The 22,836-nt window shown below is 41.3% G+C and overlaps 1 protein-coding gene across 1 annotated transcript in view; it reads right to left on the bottom strand.

The window, feature by feature from the left end:
- LOC110974906 (zinc finger MYM-type protein 3-like) overlaps window positions 1–22,836 on the bottom strand; it is a 144,679-nt gene that overhangs the window by 38,844 nt on the left and 82,999 nt on the right. The window contains exons 12-14 of the mRNA XM_087146662.1: window positions 15,779–15,878; window positions 11,066–11,246; window positions 10,083–10,264 (exon numbers count right to left, since the gene is read on the bottom strand). Coding sequence (XP_087002788.1) covers window positions 10,083–10,264; window positions 11,066–11,246; window positions 15,779–15,878 — 463 coding nt within the window. The remainder of the gene's footprint in view (window positions 1–10,082; window positions 10,265–11,065; window positions 11,247–15,778; window positions 15,879–22,836) is intronic.

Raw genomic sequence — 22,836 nt, 5'->3', positions numbered from 1 at the left:
TCTCCTTTAAAGGAACCAGGAAATGAATTTTTCTTAGCATCACTTTTTGTGTATGGCCTTAAACCACAGTAATGTTTGTATCCCCTGAGGGCAGCTTTGCCCAGAAATAGAAGTTTAGGTTTTGGCAGACTTATGCCAAAAACAATATGAAAAAAAAAACTACAGGCAGTGGTTGTTACAGCAACAACAACAGAGCTCTTTGGGATTTCGAGTCCTTGAACAGATAACTGTATCAGTGATTATAATCTGTGACGATTTTGTTCTTGGACTCTCTGCAGCAGCTGGACTAAGAGTGTACACCTAAATATATCGTCAGTCACATTGACAAAAGTGCCGAAGACTGGCCGTTGAAAAACATGTACAAAATCTGTGGGGGAAATAAAATATTCAAAAATGAATAAACAAAAACCACAAGAAACGTCATCATGACATCATCATTTGGAATAATTCTTTTATCAGGGTCTTTGTTGGGTGCAACTTTGATGACGATCAAACATCTCAAAGTTATACCAAAATAGTGCTTGAAAACATGTAAAATGTCAATGGGCAATAAACACATATGCAAAATAACTGCTCCTTGAAGTTCATGTCACGATTTGCATCTAAACCCAAAAAGTCTTTATGAAATATTACGTGATATTTTGACTCTCGAGTATGTTCCAAATCGAATAACATAGCATAAAACACACAATTTCCATTTCCTTCTGGGAGTAATCTTCAGCAGAGAGAGAAGATTACTCGTTCATCAAGATTGATAATAGTGTGTTGTAGAAAAACGTGTGCAAAACATACATGAAACGACTGCAACTTTAATCTCGTCACTTGACTGTGACTTGTCTTCTGATGACGTCATCATCACATAAGGTCAATTTTCTCTAAAGCACTCTCTATTCAAGATATCTGTAAGATCTGAACCCAATCGGACATGTACTTCAGGAGATACAGGGCCTTAAAGAGTGTATACTCGATTCACATCAGTCTGCAAACCCCGCCTTATTTGCATAACCGTGAATAAGCATTGTCACTCTGAAAAACCAAAATTCTTTGATAATATCTAACATAACGTTCCCTTGCGTTAATTAGAAAAACCTGTGCAAAACCTAAGGGGAAAAATAAAATATTCAAAAATCAATATAAGAGAAAATGATGACGTCATCATGACATCGTCCCCTTGCAAAAAATCTTGAACCAAGTGTTCGCTATCATTTTGGGAACGATCAAACACTGCAAAGTTATGAAAATTGTGGCTCAAAAACGTGTACAAAGTCAACGGGCTAGAAACACTTGTGCAGGAAAACTGCTCCTTTAATTTTATGTCACATGATTTTTGTCTAAACTGGAAAAAAATCATGAAATATTATTTAATATTTGCACACTTGGGTATATTTGCGATCGAACGGAAGGGAAAATTTAGTCTGATTTCTTTTTGTTCTGTAGTAATTCTCGGTCGAAGTTGAGGACTGCTCATGCATTATGCTGGACAATGTGTGTACAAACCCTATGTTGTGCAACAACGCAAAGTCGATCAGATTTAGTAAACTGCCAAAGCCGACTAGTGGAAGAAAATGTGCACAAACCCTAGTCTGAAAAAGGAGAAAAAAAAAAGAAGAAACTAGATAGAAGTGTTTGTAAATAAGTACAAACACAGAGCTGTTTCAGGACTGTTTCACCAACAAAATAAGAATTGGCAATTGTGATAAAAAAACCTGGCATTAAGAAACTATGAAAGAGTAAAAATGAACAATTTAATATTCAGGACGTGACATATACCGTGAAAAAGTTCAATTTATCAATCAATTTCAACCAATGCAATTGGATGTCCACTTCAGAAGACAATCTAATATGACTTGTCACGTGATATTATTCTCACAGTTGAGAGTTTGCTTTGTACTTTGTGGAGCTTCTCACAATAGCTTAAAAATTATAATACTTACTTAAAGGTAACATATACGGCTTCTTCGACTGTTGATGTCATCGCGAGTGGATGTGATATCAGTTACAAGAATTGTATTTCTTTAATGTCACGTGACTTGTCACCAGATGAGATCAGAATCAAATCAGATCAATTTGGGTCTAAAACCCTTCCCTTTCCAACCACACACAAAGTTTCAACCGCATCGGACATGTACTTTTCGAGGTATAGTGATTTGAAGAGTTCCCCTTTAATGTCACATGACTTGTCTCCTGATGACGTCATCATCACTAAAATTAATAAGCTCAATATTTGCCTAAAGCACTTCCTCTCCAGGATATAAGCAGGGTTTCAACCCAGCACTAACACCGACAGACTCATTCCGTTGAAAGAAACTTAATGGCTTTTACCACTTTTAAACAATAAGCCTATTTCCAGTTTCAACCGAAAGGGTCATGTTATTTGACCTACATGAGACGAATTCAAGACCACATTTTATCCTGGTACTTGCTGCAAACAGAATGTTGTGGTAGGCCAGGGTTGATTTTATATGGATTTTTATATATTTAACGGAATATTTAAATATTCAAAATTTAATAATAAATCACGTGATGACGTCACCATGACGTAAATATTTTAGAATTATCTTCGTTGCATAGTTAGTGCTTGCTGTAAGTATGACGATGATCAACGATTACTAAAGTACAAAAATAGTGCCTCAAAAACGTGTACAAAGCCAATGGGCTGAAATAAATATTGAAAAATCAATAATAAATCACATGATGACGTCATCATGACGTCATAAATTTGCACGTATCTTTGCATCAGGTTCTTTGTTGGCTGTAACTTTGAAGTTGATCAAAGCTCTCAAACTAACCAAAATGCTGGCTTGAAAACGTGTACATAGTCAATGGGCTATAATAAATATTGAAAAATCAAGAGTAAATCACATGATGACGTCATCATGACGTCATTTACTTACAATAATTTTTGTATCAAGGTCTTTGTTGGCTGTCACTTTGAAGTTGATCAAAGCTCTCAAACTAACCAACATGCTGGCTTGAAAACGTGTACAAAGTCAATGGGCTGTAATAAATATTGAAAAATCAAGAGTAAATCACATGATGACGTCATCATGACGTCATTTACTTACAATCATTTTTGTATCAAGGTCTTTGTTGGCTGTCACTTTGATAACGATCCAACATTGGAAAGGTTTCAAAATTTGCCTTGAAAATGTGTAGAAAGTCAATCGGCTGAAAACTTCTCCTTTAAGATGATGTCACGTGATTTGCCTTTAAACTGAGCGAAAATTTTGAAATGTTATTTGATATTGAGACTCTTGGGTATACACGTAATCAAACGAAGGGGAAAAAAATACAATTTTGTTCATTCTTATAGCAATTCTCAGTTGAAGTTCAGGACTACTCTCATTAAGTTCAATAATATTGCATTCCAGAAAAACGTGTACAAACCCCATTGAAAAAACTGCAGCTTTAATCTCATGTCACGTGACCCCCCTCCAACTCTTTTAGGGTTAAACATCTTGCTCAAAGACAACCACAGGTTTTGATATCTATTCATAAATACCTCCGACAGTTTTTCTATCCCTATTGGTCAAAACACTTCATAGTGTTAGTCTGTTGGGGTATTGTACCTTCAAAACATCTACTGATGACATCACGCAATTGTCAAGCGCCCTCTAGTGACAGGTTGAAAACGTGACTGTGTATTGACATTTGATAAGGCCTCGCTAAATCACATGCTGGCACATGGACATGAGACAGTCTAATCAAGCCTGATTGGTCAGGAGACTGTTTGGACCTGATGCGTGATTGACACGCTACACGCGCGTAAAGGTCATTGAAGGGGATTCTATTGAAAAAATTTCAAAAGGAATAAACCAAAATGAAAATGGAATTTTAGAACAAAATAACTGGAAATCCATCACATGCTGACTTCTTTTGACCCTCTGAATAAAAAGTATTTATGAAAATGAACAAATATGTGCTTGGCTGGAGAATGAACATTGATAATGCCCTATCTGCAGGCAAGGGCATTAGTTACATCCATTCCCCTGAGCGGGTCTTAAACGCATGTTTAACACTGGCAAAGCACATATTTACTCCCTTAATAATGGTCACTAAAAGTCACTTAATGAGCTCTACCTGTTATTTGGGGGGAAATGTGCTTTGCCAGAACCAAGTGGTAACTTTTGACCTTTTCCTACAAGCTAACATTTTTTATGTTTAATACAAACAAAGCTTTGAATTTCTTGCATCAACCTTCATAAGTAGAGATATGATAAACTTTAAGACAATCATAAGTTAGTAAAATTGTAAGGCTCCCATTTATTCACAGCAACTTACATATGAACAGTGCCCATGATTTTGTAACTCAATTCATGTCAATGGCACACTTTTGCATTGTGTTAAATACTAATACGATAGTTGTCAAAACTTATGCAATTTACACAATATGATAAATTGACACTACTGCTGCAGGTCAACAGTACATCAATAACAGAAGCAGATTTTAACCACCCCTTTAACATGCCAAGCAAAAACACTGATCAGCATTCATCATACAAGCCAACAACCTCTGACCTTTTTGTATTTACTTTGTATGATGACAGTGACTTTGCTTTTATATTCCCACAATACTAATTTCACAATATTTACTCAGCCACTATCACTTCTTTCTCAGAATTGCCCAGAATGTAAAGGAACAAAGCACTGGGATGATATATCCTTGTATGAATGTCCCTGTTAATGTGGTTTGAACCTCCCCTTAAAATATACTCAAGCAACAGACAAGTCCTGCGCAGTTCTTCCTTCTTTTGTGTTGAAGACCTGACCAGAGCTGACCTACAGGAGAAGAGAAAATGGTCTGTACATGTCCCCGCAGCGTACAAGAAGGGACGAAAGTACAGATTTGTGGCCGGTAAATAGAGAAGTGCAAGCGACATACCTGCTAACTTCTACCGCCAAGCCTAACAACCACCGGTCATACTTTAATCCACCGCTCACGCTGTTCCTGTTCTTGCTGTTTATCCCATGATGAATCATCCTTGTGATTTTGTATCATGTTTTTGGTACATATTTAATTACTTTACATGTATACTATTTTGCTCCATTTATTCCAATCTATGTTGCTTATTCTTTGTACCACGTTTTAAGTTTATTTATTTCTTATTATCAGTCAGTCATTTGATCTTGGGATTCTTCCATGCATTTTTCTGCTTTGAGTCATTCATGCTTATTATTTATTTGGTTTTAGATATTTATAGTTGTACATTTTATTTTCATCTTTCGGTAGTCACCCGTCAACCCTGTATTACTCTCACTTTCCAACACCTTTATATATTTTATGTTGTTTTTGGTTTCACTTTGTTTGTTGTGTTCGTGTCATATTGCCCTATGTACTAATTGTATTTATTCTGGAATCTTTTCTGATTACAACTTAAATTATTTGTAAATAATGGACTCTATTATAACTTAGAAGCTGGCGGTTTTAATGCTCTTGACATTTCCAACCAAGGCTGCTCTCTATTTTTTTATGAACTCCAGGAGCCTCTGTAGACATTTTCATGATATTCAGGATTATCTTTCCACTTTAATATCTCATGCCTTTTCCATCTATGGTTTTAGCGAGATGTGGTTCAGAGAAAGTCCTCCTCCATATGCAACTATGGCCAATTATCAGCTGGTTCATTCTTCTCGCTATCTAAAGCTTGGAGGTGGGGTGGCATTGTTTGTGAATAATTCTCTGAAATTTCATGTTCGTCATGATCTCATGCCTTCTTCAGATTCAATGCGATTCTTCCAACCTGATTGTCAGTAATATCTACAGCGCTCCTGGTACTCCTTTTGATAATTTTCAGTAGTGTTTTGATTCATGCCTTAATACTACTGCAAAAGAGAAGAAGTTATGTTATTTAATGGACTTTAATCTTAATTTCCTTAGTTATTCTGATCATCAGCCCATAGATGATTTTGTGAATGCTATTTATTCCTATGGTTTCCGTACACGCATCACCCCACACAGCTCTCCCCTGCGCACCATGAAGTAAAATGTCAAAGTCTGCTATTGTAGACTTTGCATGTGGATTGTCAACTGCTCCTAGCTGCCGTCGTTGCAGTGTCATCAGAAAAGCCAGCTGAGCGGAACGATTGTGGGACAATGGGCCAGCAGGTCAGGCAGGCAAGTCTCTAGCCAAGGGTAGAAGATGCTGGAGCTGGATTGGTGGAGGTGGTCCGGTCTGAGAGGTAGCATTGGAGGAGCTTGGTACAAGAGTCTGGTAAGGGAACCAGGACTGGCGAGGCCAGAAGGGTGCGATGAGGACTCGGCAGTGTTCCTGCTCCATTTTGGACAGTACGGCTTGGATTGGGGATACTGGAGGATGATAAGACGATGATGAGCCAGTCGTCCAAGTACTGAAAGATCAGGACATCTTAGCAACGAAGGTAAGCCGTGATAGGCCTGATGGCGCCTGTGAAAACCCTGAGGGATGTTGAAGGGCCAAAGGGATAGGCCACAAATTCAAAAATTTAGCAGTTGTTAATAAAAGCAGTGGAACTTCTGGTCTGTGGGGTTGATTGCAATATGAACGTATGGGGGCCTTCATATCCACAGCAGAGGCCCAGGCTAGATTGGCAGAGACTGGGTGACTGTTCACACAGTCTCAATGTGAAAGCACTGCAGGCAGATGAATTTGTTCAGCTGCCTGCAATTGAGGATTGGGCACCAGGTGTTTGGCTCCTTCTTTGGGGTGAGGAACAACGTTGAAACGAATTTGTCACAGGATGGGAGTAGGACCGGTGTGGCGGTCTCAGCTGTCTCCCGGTCTCAGTAGTCCCCCCTGAATAGCTGGACCTTATAAATGGATGACTTTCCCATTGCTCTGCATGACGTATTTTTACCATATTTGGTAAAGGGGACCACTGAGACTGGGAGACAGCTGAAACCGCCACACAGGGAATATGGCTGTTTCTGAAGAAAGGAGCTGATTTCCAACTCAAGGGTCCGGTGTTGGGTGGAGTTCATGCAGATCAGAGTCAGGCGGAGATGTGGGTCAGACAGAGGGGTGCTCGTGAACTCCGGGGGCAGCTGAAGAACATCATCTGGAGAACCCATCTGTCTGATGTGATGTCCTGCCAGAGCCCTGTGAAAGGTCACAGTCTGCCCCAAACGGGCCCGCCAATGCGAACCAATGGAGTCATCGGCGACATCCCCTGAATGAACAGGGGATACTGCCGGAACTTGCACCAGACTTGTGAGACCCGTTGGAAGGCTGTGGTCTGTTGAAGGAGGAGTTGTAGTGTGAGGTAGGGGGTGAAAGGAGCTTGAGACAAAGTGGGGACCCCGGCAGCAAGGCTGAGCAGCCCTATGCAGTTGAGCATGGTGGGTAGGAGCTGGAGGACAGGGTGGTGCAGGGGGCAGAGGAGGACTCAGGAATGAAATCTTGTGGGATGCCTTGATCCACTTGGCCACAGATTGCAGTGTCTGGTGAACTTGGTGAACTAACCTGCAAGGAGATCTTTGCCGGGGGGGGGTTCTTTAAAGTATCTTTGTGCATATATAGAGATGTCTATATTTTATTACGATGCTTTCAATGCGAAGCGAGAAAGGTGGACTACACCCGGCCAATTACCAACTTGATTTCAAGTCTACTGTAAGATAGGCTGCTCTAGATTAGTTCTATAATAACTGCCTATATTCCGATCAATGATGCTGAAAGACAAAATATATATAAATATTCACAAACAAATCTTTCATCTATCTTTTTTGGTAAAAGAACCGACGCTTTTATAGTAAATCATCTTTTTAGAATAATGTAAACACCATCTTCAATGAACGAGACTGTTTGTTGCCAATTAATGTTCAACTAACCTTTTTATACACCAATCAAACTGCCACTTTAAAAAAATATTCATACAATCAGGATTACTAAACTGCATGCCGAACCACACTGTATACATTGCGAGGAAGGTGGACTACACCCAGCCAATTACCAACTTGATTTCAAGTCTACTGTAAGATAGGCTGCTCTAGATTAGTTCTATAATAACTATCCATATTCCGATCAACGAGCATTCATCTTCTCAATTGCCAGTCAGGGGGAGAAATAGGCCAAATTCTTGGTGCTAATGAGAGCAGAGACTTCGTATGTCATGACTGTACCATATGTGACACTGCAAAAATTGAAAATGGCTAAATTTTTTTTGGTTATTCCGCGTTCCTGACAAGTTCTTGGCTGCTGCTCCTAGGCTATAGGTTTGTGTGTTATTAGCTCTAAGAGTCCGACAAAACCATGTTAGCTAATGTTTCAGTCTGAAACATTATCTGTGAACATGCAGCATATTAAGAGTCCTTTGCATAATTTCAGTTGACAGATACGCACACAATATCAATAAGGAGTCATCTCAAATCTCGTCAGGGACAAGTTGCGGTAAAATTGTGGGAAAAAGTGAATACTTTCCCCACAATCTTGCAGAGCTTGAAGCAGTGCACCAGTTAAACCTGGTGATGAGCTTTTCACCCCTCTTGAGTATCACTACATATACCTTGCATGTTTTTCTGAGTAGACATGTACTTAGGGACAGTGACCATTTAGACCCAGTATGAAAAGGGCCCAGCTCTACCTCATCCGGTAAAAAGCCAGTTCGGTATTTAGCCTACCCCAGTCCAGTTCACAGGCCTTTCTGAGCTGTAGCTTTGAAGTCAGGCAGGCACATCAATTTATTGCCCCTTTGAGAAAAGCCAGAGCTGAACAAAAGATAATTTATCAGATTAAAGACTTCGGGCACGTAATAGTCATCTGTTTTATTACTGCCTCATGCTTGATAAAATATGGACTGGATATATTTGTTTTAAAACGTTTTCATCAAACCAAGGGACGAGATCAAAAAATACTTTGACCGTTCGCATGCATTTGCTTATGTTTCTACTGTACTGCTGCACACCGTCCAGTTCCTTTGCATTCCAAATAGCACTTCGGAATGCGTTCCTCACCATTCCCAGACATGAGTCACTTAGAGTGCATTGTTATGTTAATGCCATGTTCTTTTGCATGCGAAAATGGCAGCGTCACAACAAAGATGCGAAGAACTTTTGGTGGGTTGGATGCTCGAAATAAAAATAATCATTAGATGATATAAGGTAGGTAAATGATAAAAACCACAGATGGTTCAGGTTAGGATAGAAAAAAATGCTGATATTGGAAGCGTTAATATTTTTGGCGGGTTGGATGCTCGGAATAGAATTAATGATTACGTGGTTGGGCTAGGGAAAAATTAAATCCAAGAGGGTCTGGGTTGGGATTAAAGAAATGCTGAAATGGGAAGGATCAATATCTTTGGTTCGCTGGATAGTCAGAATAAGAATAACGTTTACAAGGTGGAGCAGGGGGAAAAATGATTATCTTAAGAGAAACTAGGTTAAGATAAAGAAATACCGAGATGGGAAGGATTATATTTTGGCGGGTTGGATGCTTGAAATAAAAAATATATATATACATGTATATTTAAAAAATTGGAGGTGAGTCAGGAAAAAAAAATTTGAAAGTTTACATTACATTGTTTACACATGACGGTTGGTCAGTTGCAAGTCTTAGGATGGATGAAACCTTGTCAGAGAATTTCATTTGAAATACTCTCCCGATTTTATTCCCCCACCAAGTTTATTTCCCTCTAATCTGAACCGTAATTAGTGGCCAGTTAATTTTTTCCCATGAAAACAGGTATAAAATTTATTTTTTTTTGGGGGGGGGATTTCTCTCAAAGTAATAAACCATTATTTTGGATTAAAAGAACCATCCCTGATCAGTAAGTTCCGTACTTTCAACACTGATGTCTAGATATAAATTGTAACGGTAATAATGCTCAGTTTTTGATTTACTATTTTCACATAAATGGAACACAAAGGGTACCAGGAGCACAAACAAGTAAAGAACAAACAAAAACCAACAGCCGCTCATAAAAATTAAGGAATGCTATATAAAGCTTTGGGTTAACAAAGTGGTCCAAAGTATTTTCATCAATAAAGTCATCACACATCAATTACCATCCAAAGGATGTTGAAATCAAAATAAATGTAGTTTGCAGCACGAGGTACATGTACGTGCATTAAAGTCACAGTACGTTTAGTGTACAGGGGATGTGAAACTTACTTGGTGCAACTTGAGAAAGTTGAATTGCTGGTATCGTTGACTGTGTCTGGGTGTTCATATTTGGAATATTTTGTTGTGCATAGAACAACAGGAGGCAGTGCTGGTTACACACTCTCTTCATTTCACCGCGCCATATGAAGCTCTCTTCAAGCTTTCGTCCAGTGCACTTACAACCATCACACCTGGAATACAACATGACAACAAATCTTTGGTCACATTAAAATAATGAAAAAATGTAAAAAGCAAAAATAAATTTTAAGACCCACTTTTCTTATGTGTAAGACACCGTTTTGATAAAAACCTAGAAATGTATTTGCATACAAACAGCAGCTGTTTCAGCTGTTTCAAATCTTGCAGTAACTAAATTTCTGATTAAATACATATGACTACAAACCATAACATAACAAGAAAGGTGGAGCTTGATTTTTCTGGAAATGTGTCTTTAAAAATGCCCTTTTATTATGATGTCTCTTAACATATAAGACTCGTCCTGACTTCAATTTTCTTTTGTGGCATACTCCCGTTAAAAGTACATTTCAACCCAGTCTGACCTTTGCTGTGATGAAACTTAACGATGGTGTAATCAAGTAATGCTATGTACATATTTCAATATTTCTGGGTCAGAAATTACTAAAGGCTTGCACCTTTATGTAGAAGGATGCAGAGAAAGCCCTCTGGTTTGTTGTAAACAGACAAAAAACCTCAAACTTTGCTATTTTTATCTGTATTTTAGGGCCTTTTTGTTTTTTATGCTGATACAAATTTGCAAATTCTTGAACAAAGCTGTGATGTAATCCTGAACTTCCTATTGCACTGACTTGTGTACCAAAAAAATTTAAACGACGGGTGAAGAATACCTAAAGAGAATACCAATAAGGAGAAAGAACTCATACAAAACAAACAAGTGAAGTGGGTTGATCTAGATCACCTGAAACATTGAATATCAGTTAGGCTCTTTGATGTTATGGACAAAAGGTTCTTACTTGGCTCCTTTGCTCAGCCATTTGTCGTACTGTGATTTGCAGGCCATACTGCAGAATTTCTTCTTATGGTTACCATACATACGCTCCACTCGACTACGGCAGGTCTGTGCGCAGTAATCACAAACAGTGCAGCGGAGACCTAATCGCTGTGCAAACTGCTGTTTGAATAGTAGCTTGCACCCTGAAATAAAGACAAAGGTTCATTATAAAGTCTCAACCAACAGCTATATAAATGACACAACAGATATAAAAATAAGGCCCCATCTCAAAGTAATGAGATCGAGTGAGGTGGTTGTAGTTTCATTAACAAGACCAATGTGTATATAGCGTGATAAAAACTACACATAAGGTAAGAAAGAGAAATATCTCAGTAAAGGAACATTCATATCAAACCTCTTAATGTTTATGGAGCTTGATGGATAAATGTGTACAATACATATACAATAAAGTCCACAAGGAAAAGCAAAGTGTGCATTGGTGGACCTTTTCAGCACTAGTGTTTTTTAACCTAAAGAGGTATCCTGGTCCCAATGTAAAAGCTAAATTCACGTTCTGAACTATTTCATCATACAAAATAGTCTCTTCATGAAAACAAGCTATCAAAAGTATCTAAAATTGCTTATGATATTTATGTATACTTGGAAAAACCTACCGAGAGGCTGAAAAAAAGCACTAGACCTGAAATCTTTTTTTTGGGGGGGGAGATCATTAAAGGGACCATGTACAAAGAGAAACATTTACGAAAAAGCTTGAAATTTTTGTTTCAATCAACCTTAATTCTAATTTTAATTTGCTATTTCTATCTGTATTTTGGGGCCTTTAGTTTTTAATGCTAATAAGAATTTGCATATTCATGAGCAAACCCCTGATGTAATCAAAGGAACTTAGCCTCAGTGTTACACTGATCTGTGCAAAAACCACATTGCTAGATGTTTTATATTTTGCCGTTGAAGTATATGGTAACAAGCTGGCGAGCAACCTTTTCTTTGAAAAGTTTTTAAAGAGGAAATTTACATCACTCTTTACTGCACCCTCCCTTGTCTTGAATGTTTAAAAAGTGCACCTTTCAGTTCACTCTACTTTACAAAGATTTCAGTTTTGATACATTCAAGAAGAGTTATGACATTCACAAAAAGTGATTCTCAAAACAATTCACTGCACTGATCTTTAAGTTAGCCCCAAATCCAATGCTAAGGCTTTTTTTGCCTTCCAACTCTCCAACAAATTAAGACTTTAAGAACACTGACAACATTTCCATACTAACCAAAAATTTATGTCAGAACAAAGTAACTTTTGTGTACGTTTTTAATATCTGTTTCAAGGACAAAAGGTCTTCCCAACTGTATCTAAATGTATGGAAATTTTAGGTCAATCGGACCTTTTCCATTGTGAGGAAAGGACACCAAGATACTAAGGGCAAGTGTGTATCAGATTTTAACTGAACTCTAAGTTTTGACAAAAACTCGAAGTTTTGACAAAAGTTTTGAGTTCACAAGGATCTCATACATGTACATGTACCTCATGATCAATAAGTGGAAAAAAATTACCATTAACCACATACTGTATATATGCCTTTATTTGACATGCTGTATGTAACACAGGTAAAAAATGCTGGTATTCACCCAGCTCTAATGTGTGCAAAAAGCAGTCTTGATGCAATAGGTCTTTTGTGATCCAGCTCCTTTGTGATTAATGGAGAAATTACTCAGGCTTATAACCGATGATTGGACTGGCAAAACATCAGATTGGCAAAATTTGAACTTCCTTGCCGATATGAGTGTCGATGTTAAAATGAAGAAAGGAGTAAACTTTGCACTCGGTTTTGGCACAAGTCACAAACACAAATCTCGTATTTTTTATTTGAGCATGAATCCAACCCTTGTTTTTTCATTTGGTGTGATAAATGAACAGTTGCACCATTAAACCCACGTAAAGAATCCCTGAAAATTGCACCTGTGCGATCCGTGCCACAACTCAATGCACGGACCACAGAGCAGCCCCAAGGAGCAGTCAGTGCACATATGTACAGTTTCCATAGACCACCATTCAAAGAGCCAGGGACAGGCAGGGAAGTACACCATGCACAAGGTGTTGTGTGACTGGTCTGAAGGTAGCCTGCGATTTCACCTTCACTCAAGGCACGTGTAGCTACCTGAACACACAACATGCACCTCTGCCATTAGCAAGCACAATGAAGACTCCAATGCAATGGTGCAGTGGTGCCATGCGTGCCTTGACTAAAAGCTACCAGATGGGTTGGCCTAAAGGCAACTCCTAACAAACTTGAAGGTTGGCAGCTCATTCCAGTCTTTGGCTCTGCTCCATCTTCTCAATTTAACTTTGCCATGGACCCAATAGGATTTTTCTTTTCCCAGGGGACATAGATTTTTCATTTTTTCCCGAGAGGGGGAAGTCCCGGGGGAAGGGGGAAGCCTTGGGGAGCCCAGGGGAGTAGGGGAAGTCCCGGGAAGAGGGGTTTTAGGGTGGTTTTTGGGTAGTTTTGGAAAAAGTCGATGTGGTATTCAGGGGGTCAATGAGGTATACGAGGAAAAGTGGTTGGTCTGAAACTCTCCTTCACATACTACTTATGGGAGCAATATTGTTATCTCAAATATTACAAAAGGTGAAATTTGATCAAGCTATCTATATTCTGATTCATAAATCTGATTTTACAGACTGGCTACAAAGTCCTGATGAACTTTGTTTTTGGCCCAATACTTTTCCTTTTGTAAAATGATCACTGTTAAAATGCACCCTAACAGACGGAAATAATTTTCTAACAAACTAGCCATTGGGTATGTGAGTGGCGGTGATACAGATTTACTAGAAGTTGTCAATTTTAAAAAACTTATATATACTACTTATATGCTGGTACAGCTAATATGCCAACTTTAAATTTCCAGATATTTGCATGCTGCAGTTCATAATCTGCACGGCCTATATTCTGAAAATATTCTTACACAACAGAAAACTGTGATGACTATTTATAGCATACTGGTTCTGACAGAAACACTCTTAAAATGTAGCTGTGATGAATTTTTCTTCAACTATGTAATTTTCTTCTATGCATGAACACTCTTTACATTCCTACTTGGTTAAATGCATTAGAAAGAATATAAAATTTTCCATGCTCTCCTGGACAACTGAGGGAGCTGTTGCTGTGACATGGTTCAGTGCATAGGAGTTTCTCTTCAAATTGTGAACCCAGAAAAAAAAAATTTCTGAGAGAGGGTCCAGTGCTTTCATATTGTAATACACATGAAAAATGAATGTGCAAAGAAATCCAAGTCCTTGAAAATCTGCAAAAATGCAGGACATTTTAGTGAACAAACCAATGTAACTTTGAGACTTTCCCACTGGGAGGAGGATATCACAGTTTTGCTCGTGGATATGGAAATACTAATTACCATAAAACCCCCAAAGGCAGTAAAATAACCTTTGAAACTGTGAACCAAACATTGAAAATAAGATTACCTGAGACACAAAGGGGAATTTTAAGTTTTGTATTAACGACATGCTGCCATGCGCTCATAAAATGCAGTGCACACATACAGAGCAATTTTCAAGATTTTCAGTTTTCAAACTTCTTCCAAAATTCATCATTTCATTTAATGTACATTTAAACCCACAAGAAAGACTCTTTGGTGTCTACTCTGAGCCAACAGGTAACCTTCATTGACTCCTAAATATTTCAGCCAGGCATGCAGCCTTGTAAAACAGCCCAGATAGTGCAATGTTATGTAAGATTCTTTTGTTCCCGAAACCAAAACTGTGCACTTCTGACCTCTATTCAAAAGGAGCCAGATTAGCGTGCAGCGGTGCTGTGTGGCTCATCGCTGCGGTGGTGGAGCGCTTTTGTCCCCAGTGGTAATCCACTCAGTCTAAATGCCCCAAAGCGTGGTATACTGTTTCAAAACAAGGCTGGATTATCTCCACTATTGAAAGTAAAAAAATGTCAGTAATGCCCAGCAGCTCAGTCTTTTCTGCCGAGCACGGTCTTTTGTTACAAGGCCCAGCTCTTTTGTCCTGGTTTTGGGCTCAACAGTTTTGTGTTTAAAGCCTAGGTGCTCGAAAATGGGTCCCTGGCAGCAAGTGGTTAAAACAAATTGATTGCAGCTACCCTTCAAGAGTAAAATACTGCAAAACCCACTGTGAAGTTTCTGATTATTTGCGGGTAAATAGACCAATTGCATCCACTAAGTCACGAGACCTATAGATCCTTTTCCTGTGATGTCCCAATCATGCTGGACTGCCATGTGTTGTGATGGTAATGAGTGGATAGTGTTGAGATGGTAATCGACTTACTCAAGATAAACTCGTCAAACATACAGCATTTGCACGTGTGCTTGCGTGTGGCTGAAGCTGCCTGTAGGAATATGTGCGATCAACATGGCCAAGGCGGTCCACACGTGGTGGTATTATTTACATTTAGTGCAATACAGTTACGTGGGTGAAAAAGGCCTATAGGGGGTATTCAATACTAAGAAACATGGGAGTCTAACAACGCACAGTGTTTCATAAGTATTATTTACCAAAATAAAGCCGACGGTATGTACACGTACCATACTCAGACTACTAATGTGATGGGTACTCTACCGTAAATCGGCTTCTTGTTTGTGAACAACATTGAAACCATGTTTGCTATAGGATTGATACCCACTATAGCTTATGTGATTTAGCAGACGCTATCAGTCTACGGAAGGGACAACTAACCTTCACTGCAAAAGCTATGTGCCTCGCCTGAGAAGTAAATACGCTCATGGAGAATCTTCTCTAGATGACAATAATCACATTCCACAACAACAGAGTTAACCTTGGTACAAAAAACAAAAGAAGTTGTAAATACAGGCAAATTCAAGATAGTTTGCAATTGCTCCATGTCAAGCAACATCATGATCTCAATCTTAAAAAAATTGGGGGGATTCTGCCCCCCCCCCATTTTTTCTGATATTGCTGCAGTGCATTTTTTTTTTTTGCTGAGACTCCTCCCCACAGATATGTGGGTGAGGTCTGCTGTTGAATACCTACTCTAAACAGTTGCTAAATATGCAAATTCCTTTGCGTCTGATTCAATTCACTAAATCTTTTGATCAACCGTAGTGTGCCCTCATGTCCCATGATGCATAGCGGAATGGCCGCCATGTTCGTCGTCCTTTTCTGGTATTAAAACCGTCCAAGCCAAAAGTGGGGAAGGATGGGAGGATGCCGACTGTTTGGGGTAGCTAGGTATTCAATAGCAGACCTCACCCACATTTCTGTGGGGGAGGAGTCTTCTGCTTTCAACCTACCCCAAATAGTCTAAATATGCAGAGTAGCACCGAGCCCTTGGAGAGGGGTGCAGCGAGGACGCACTACATGATGAGAATGCCAGAGGAACAAGGAGTTGTCCAAATTTATTGCGGACTAACCACATAATGGAGTTGTTATGTCATTCTAGTGGTGGGCCGCTTCGATGAGGAACCCTTCTGTATTGATGTGGCTGATGTTAGGACCACTCTGCCATGTGAACAGTCCTTTTGTAGAACATCGGTGAGGCAGCATGTGACGAAGGTAGATAGGGTCTTCCAGCATGCTGCCTTACATATTTCCTCCATTGGTACGCCCCTGAAGTAGGCCCAAGATGTGGAAACTGCTCGGATATCATGAGCCTTGATGAGGCGTCCTGTTTCATTGTCCACAGAGTTCTGCAAATCTAGAAAACTTGATGGCCTCAACTGCCCATCTGGCTTTAGTGTCTGTGGTTGCAGCTCGGTGAGGTTTTATTGTGGTGATGAAAAGCTTTGAAGTTGCACCTCTGAGTTTTTTGGTTTTGGCTAGGTACCATTTAAGAGTTTGCACCGGGCACCATGGTTTGTCATAAGGAGTCCCAGTGTGTTTGGTAATGTCTGGTACAAAAATGTCAGGAGGACCAGCAAGCAGTTAGAGGACAGCTGACAAGTCCGATGAAGGAATTACTCTCTTAGTTGGGGGACGCTCAAGAAACATTCCCCGGAGTAGATGTTTAAGAGCAATATTGTCAGACACAGATCTGATTTGAACAGGTGCATGAAGAAGTCAGCTACAGAGGTCACAGAAACTTTGGTCGGAAACAAACCTCGCTCTGAACACCACGAAGTAAAATGTCATAATCTGGAGTCAAAGATGTCACGTGTAGACTGGAGTGGACTCTTCGAGGCCATTGTGGCAGCTTCATCAGAAAGTCCTGCTGATTTGAAGGACTTTTTGACAATAGCCAACAGGTCAGGTGTAGTAACGTCGGATGAGGGTGAAGCACGCTTGACTTCGGCTGATGTAGCAGACCTGGTCTGTCGGGAAGGATCACCGGTAACTGGATGAGAAGTCTTGTCAAACGAGGGAACTATGGCTGGCGTGGCCAAAAGGGAGCGATGAGAAGGACGCGGCAGTGTTCCGTTTCGATCTTGGAGAGAACTGCTGGTATTAGAGATATTGGAGGGAAGGCTTAGGGCGACATCCCTTCCCAATTGATTTGAAGAGCCTTCGTTGCCCAGGCTTGCGGGTGATAAAACCTGGTTCAGAACACTTGCAGTTGGGCATTCTCTGCTGAGGCGAAAAGATTGATGTTCGGTTTCTCTATTTCGGCGAAGATCTGTTGGACTACACTGGCGTGCAATATCCACTCCATGGGACGTACCTTTCCCCGAGAGAGAGCATCTGCTATGGAGTTGTCGACGCCAGGAATATGAGTCGCCTGGAGGTGGATGCCATAATCCTGGGCCCAAAGGAATAACTGTCTCATCAGGAGGCAAAGACGGGAAAAATGTGTGCCTCCCTGGTGGTTGATGTATAACACCACTGTGGAGTTGTCCGAGCGAACGAGGACCTGTTTGCCTGTAATGCTTGGGCAGAAAGCTTTCAGTGCGTTGAATACGGCCTAATGTTCCAATATATTAATGTGATTCCCTTGGAACTGGAGGTCCCATGTTCCTGATGCTTGAAGCGTTGGTAGGGAGGCTCCCCAGCCCAGATGAGAAGTATCCGATGTTATGGTTATTTCCAGGTTCACCTTGGGGAAGGGAACTCCAAGAGAAAGGTGCTCCTTCACTAACCACCACTGAAGATTGAAGAGAATGAAAGATATGGGGACCTGAAGATTGATTGAGTCCCATTTGGGCCTGTAGAGTGCTAAGAGATGAAGTTGCAGTGGGGGCATGTACAGCCTGCAGACGGGAATGAGGTCCACCATGCTGGCTATCAAGCCTAGGAGACAGAGCCAGGCGCGGGCCGGAGCAGACCGCTCGGTAGAAAAGACTTTCACGCAGTCGGGAAGATTGTCGATGCGTTCGGTCATTGGTAGGATTATGCCTTGTTGAAGGTTAATAGATGCCCCTGGATATGTTGGGTATTGAGTTGGGGCGGGATTCGACTTCTCATGGTTGATGATGAAGCCCAGCCGATTTATGATGTAGCAAGTAAGGCGGGTAGAAACCTCTGCTTTGTTGAACGATCTGCCGACGATCAGCCAGTCGTCCGGGTACTGGAACAGCATGATGTACCGCTTTCGAAGGTGAGTAGCAACGATCTTTGTGACCCTCGAGAACACTCTTGATGAAGTGGAGAGGCCAAAGGAGAGAGCCCTGAATTCCCTGTACAGGAAGTGTAGGTATTTGTAGCTTTGAGGGTGAATTGGAATGTGGAGGTAGGCATCATTCAAGTCTATGGAAGAGGCCCAGCACGGAACCTGTAGAGATTGGGTGACCAGCCGAAAGGTCTCCATGCGAAATTTTTTCGGGCGGATAAAGCAGTTTAGAAGTTTGAGGTTGATAATAAGTTGCCAGCTTTTGAGTTCTTTCGTTGGAGTAAGGAAAAACGTTGAGATAAAGCCTTTGTTTGCTTGAGATTTGGGAACCTGGCGGATAGCACTTTTTCAAAGGAAAGAGTCTATCTCGGCTCCAGTGCCTGTCATTTGTTTTTGTAGGTAGAAACTGGAGTCGGACGAAGGTACAGATGGAAGGATGCTTATGAATTCAAGGGCGCATCCATTGTGAATGGTTGCAAGCACCCAGCTGTCCAATGTGACTTTCTCTCAAGACCCTGCAAAGTTGAAGTCGCCCGCCGACCGGTCTGAGATCGGCGGGCGGAGGCAAAACTGAAAAGTCAACGACACCTACCCCCTGGAGATCGGGGGTAGCGAGGCTCAGTAGTTCTTCCTTTGGGGTGGCTCTGGGGTGGCTTGGTAGGCCGAGAGGAGGATTGACAGCCACGGTTCGTCTGGTGACTGGGTTGAAGAAAGGGGCAAAATGAACTATAAATCTCCTGCCGTGGGGGTCTGAAGGGCCAAGCCCGGCAATCATCGGGACGAGATTGGCGAGGTGGAGCCACCGGTGGAAGGTCACGGAAGCCAAGTTTACGTGTTGTGTCTTCCCCGCAAAAGTCTTTGCCATAAAGAGGAAGATCCTGAAGTCTTGACTTGACTCCCTCATAGGGAATGCTCATGGAGTCTAAAGCGTTTGATCTACGTGCAGAAGTGGCTAGAACGGAGATCTGAACGAACTGCTCAAAGATAGAGTTGACACTCTCATCAAGTACTTGAAGTGCGACAGCTGCCAGGTCAGGGGTTACTGGTGAATCTTCGTCACACGCTCGGGCCAAATACTCATAGAAAAGTGCTGTAAACGAGGTGCGGCGAAGGCCATGTCATGAGGCTTTGTCGAGTTTAGCAAGAATAGGACTCGACAATACACTTGTCATTGTCTTTAAATGGAGACTTTCCCGCAGGTTTGTGAGCATCAGAAGAAAATTTATCTTTAGCCTCCATTGGAATCTCAGGGACAGAGAAGAAATTATCAAAGTCATTCCTGGCAAAGTGGAAATAAGTCGAGGCCCTGGGTGGGTATGGACGCCATTGTTTAGCACCGGAAAGAACCTTAAACACCTTGACACATGAGAGGTCAAGTGGAAGTTTGGGAAAAATCGGCGTTGATCCCTGCAACCTAGCAGGATGGTGCTTGAAGGAAGCATGTATAATCATCTGTAGACTGATTGGAAGGCAGGCCTAATATGTGGATCATATCCTTCTGAAGAAGACGGAGCAGCGCCTCAGGAGGGTTAAGGTTGACTGCAGAGGAGATATCCTCATCTTCAGAGAGCGTATCCCACTCCATCTGCAGTTGATCCGAGGAAGGAGGAACATCATCATGTCTTCTTGGGTGGCAAGGGGCCGGAGCAGGAGGTGAGTTGTAGTCTGCGTTGGAACCTGGATACGTCGAAGGGGCGAAACCATCATATGAAGATCGGATCGCCGATGAACACAGGTTTGGATGTGGATGCGAACCCCAATGCGGATCCGGGTACGGATGTGGATCCGGGTGCGGATGCAGAGCCGGGTGCGGATGCAAAGCCGCGTGCGCATGTGGATCCGGGTGTGGATGCGGATCCGGGTCTGGGGCAGTCGCTGCGGGAGTAGAGAAGGGCTCTAGACGGCTGGCTATAGAAGAGAGCTTTTCCGAGAGCATGCGGACCACTGACATGATGTCGGCCAATGTGTCCTCCTTCTGCGAGGAGTGAGACGGGCGGTGATGAGCCTGCAAAGCCCGGTATTGTCTCAGCAGGTGGCGCACCGGGTGTGTTGTGTTGTTCTGTGGAGTGCCAGCATATTTGTCACGGCTGGGTGCCCCGATTGAAAGGGTGTCTGAAGACTATGGCACCAGGGATATTGCGGCCAGTGTAGCCAGTGTTGGCGGCATGGGGCTGCTCCGGCGCGTAAACTTGTGAGCCATGCCGATGTCAGGTGTTGCCCACGGCAGCTTGTTGTCGACTGGCGTCACCCGTTCAAAATGCTTCCAGAATGGGACACAAGAAAGTTGCGCCCAGGCCCAGCAAGCGGGGAATCTCAACCTCGAGTGCAGCGCCACTCTGCACTATCGTTGACTGCGATGCTTTGGTGTTACGTTGGGGAACTGAGCATACGGATATCGCACGCAGTGTAGCCCTGGCCCTCTAAGCATGGCATGGGCTAACCCTGAACTGAACCAAAGATGGTATTGCCAGTAGGGATTAGCTGTGGGATCACAAGTTTAGCAAGATGCCACTCGATCCTCCGACTCCGGTCGGTCTATAGGGGGAATGTGGGGTCGCGAAATTCGGAATGCTCGCACTTCCTCGCGAACCCCAACAAACCCTGGGTCGCCCAGTTGACCCTATGAATACATCAAGGAAAGAGGGGTACCACGGTATTCTATCGTTCACACCGCCTGGCGGCACCCCCAACAATCCCAGGGTCGCCCCGTTGACCCTATGTATCCCTTGGCAGTAACAGCATAAAATCAACAATCTATAAATGCACACACACGAAAAGAGAAAATATGCCACTAAAAAAGAAAATATACACATAAACTCAGAAATATAGAATGTACATTTATTACAATACGTTACGGTTTGATCAGAATGTCACAAAGGTGTGTAGCGAAACGGAAACTCAATAAACTCGAAGATGTCAAAAAGGCACGTCCGTTTAGAATCACGCTAAGGAAAAGGACGAACATGGCGGCCATTCCGCTGTGTGTCATGGGACATGAAGGCACACTACGGTTGATCAGAAGATTTAGCGAATTGAATCAGACGCAAAGGAATTTGCATATTTAGCGACTGTTTGGGGTAGGTCGAAAGAAGAAGATAAGAATTTGTAGAGTGACTCTGCTTTATTATTTTGACACCAGTATTGTGAAAATAGAACATAATGTCCTTGCATAGCACACATTTTTCAGGGACAGGTCAGCCAAAAAAGTATACTTTTTCCACTGCGGCTTTGAATTTTAAATAACAAAACCACATGTCTGATTGAGTTCAAACTTCACATCTTTAAAATGATAAAGAGGTTGTTTCTATGCCCAAGTTTCAGTATAATTTTCAATATAAGTTTCAGTAATTGAAAACAAGCACAGCCAAGTCTTGGGGGCAGAACCCCCCCATGAAACGTGCCAAAATAACTAGGCTCTTTGAGGGTTAAGTTGAAACTCGGAGGCAGAAGAGATGGTAAAATTTCCTTCTCACACATTCACACATACATAGATACATATAAATAAATCAGAGACATATTTCATCCATGACATAAAAGGGGTCATGCAAGCTGGACTTTTAAACCCACAAAAACTGATGCCTCTTTTTGCATGTACATTAAAACTAAGTATTATGTTACAATAAAGAAAACAATTATGACAAGTTAGTACAACAGCATGTAAGAATTAGGAAGTCAATATGAACTAAAAAAATCTCAAAAATTTAATGGCTTTGCATTGTATCTGGGCATGCATATTTTCTGCCTTCCTTTCTCAAGACCCAAAGTTTACACAGTGTTTTAATGTTACCTCGTCCCAAAAGAGGTCTTGGGTTATAATTTCAAATTGTTTTCCTTTTGCAGACTGTACTTGTTCTTTTCTGAGCTTTCGACTTTTCTACCGGTAAGCAGTGTTCCAGTGGTGAACCTTTGATCTACTGCCTATTCCTTTTGTCAAATAGCCTGCTCTTCCTTCAGTTTATCTTTAATGTTCCCTTTAGTGTTCAGAGTTTTAGCAAGCCCGGCATTCCCAACCTTTGCTATCGTGCTGACTACATGCCTGCCAAATTTTGTCTGTGCTCTGCATTATTTTTCTTTGGACCAGAAGACCTAAACATCCAAGTCTTCCCCTTCATGAGTGTTGGCTCTCTATCTAAGTTTTGAGTTCCTATTTATATCATTTCATACTATTGTGTTTCTTTTCTAGGGTTTAGCCATTGCATTTTTTCACTGTGACTCTTGTTGTAAATTGTGAAAA

This window comes from Acanthaster planci, linkage group LG15, assembly GCF_054643075.1.
Source record: "Acanthaster planci isolate LZ-2023a linkage group LG15, COTS_SCS, whole genome shotgun sequence".
NCBI classification, from domain to species: domain Eukaryota; kingdom Metazoa; phylum Echinodermata; class Asteroidea; order Valvatida; family Acanthasteridae; genus Acanthaster; species Acanthaster planci.
This window is presented reverse-complemented; position numbering and strand designations above follow the sequence as displayed.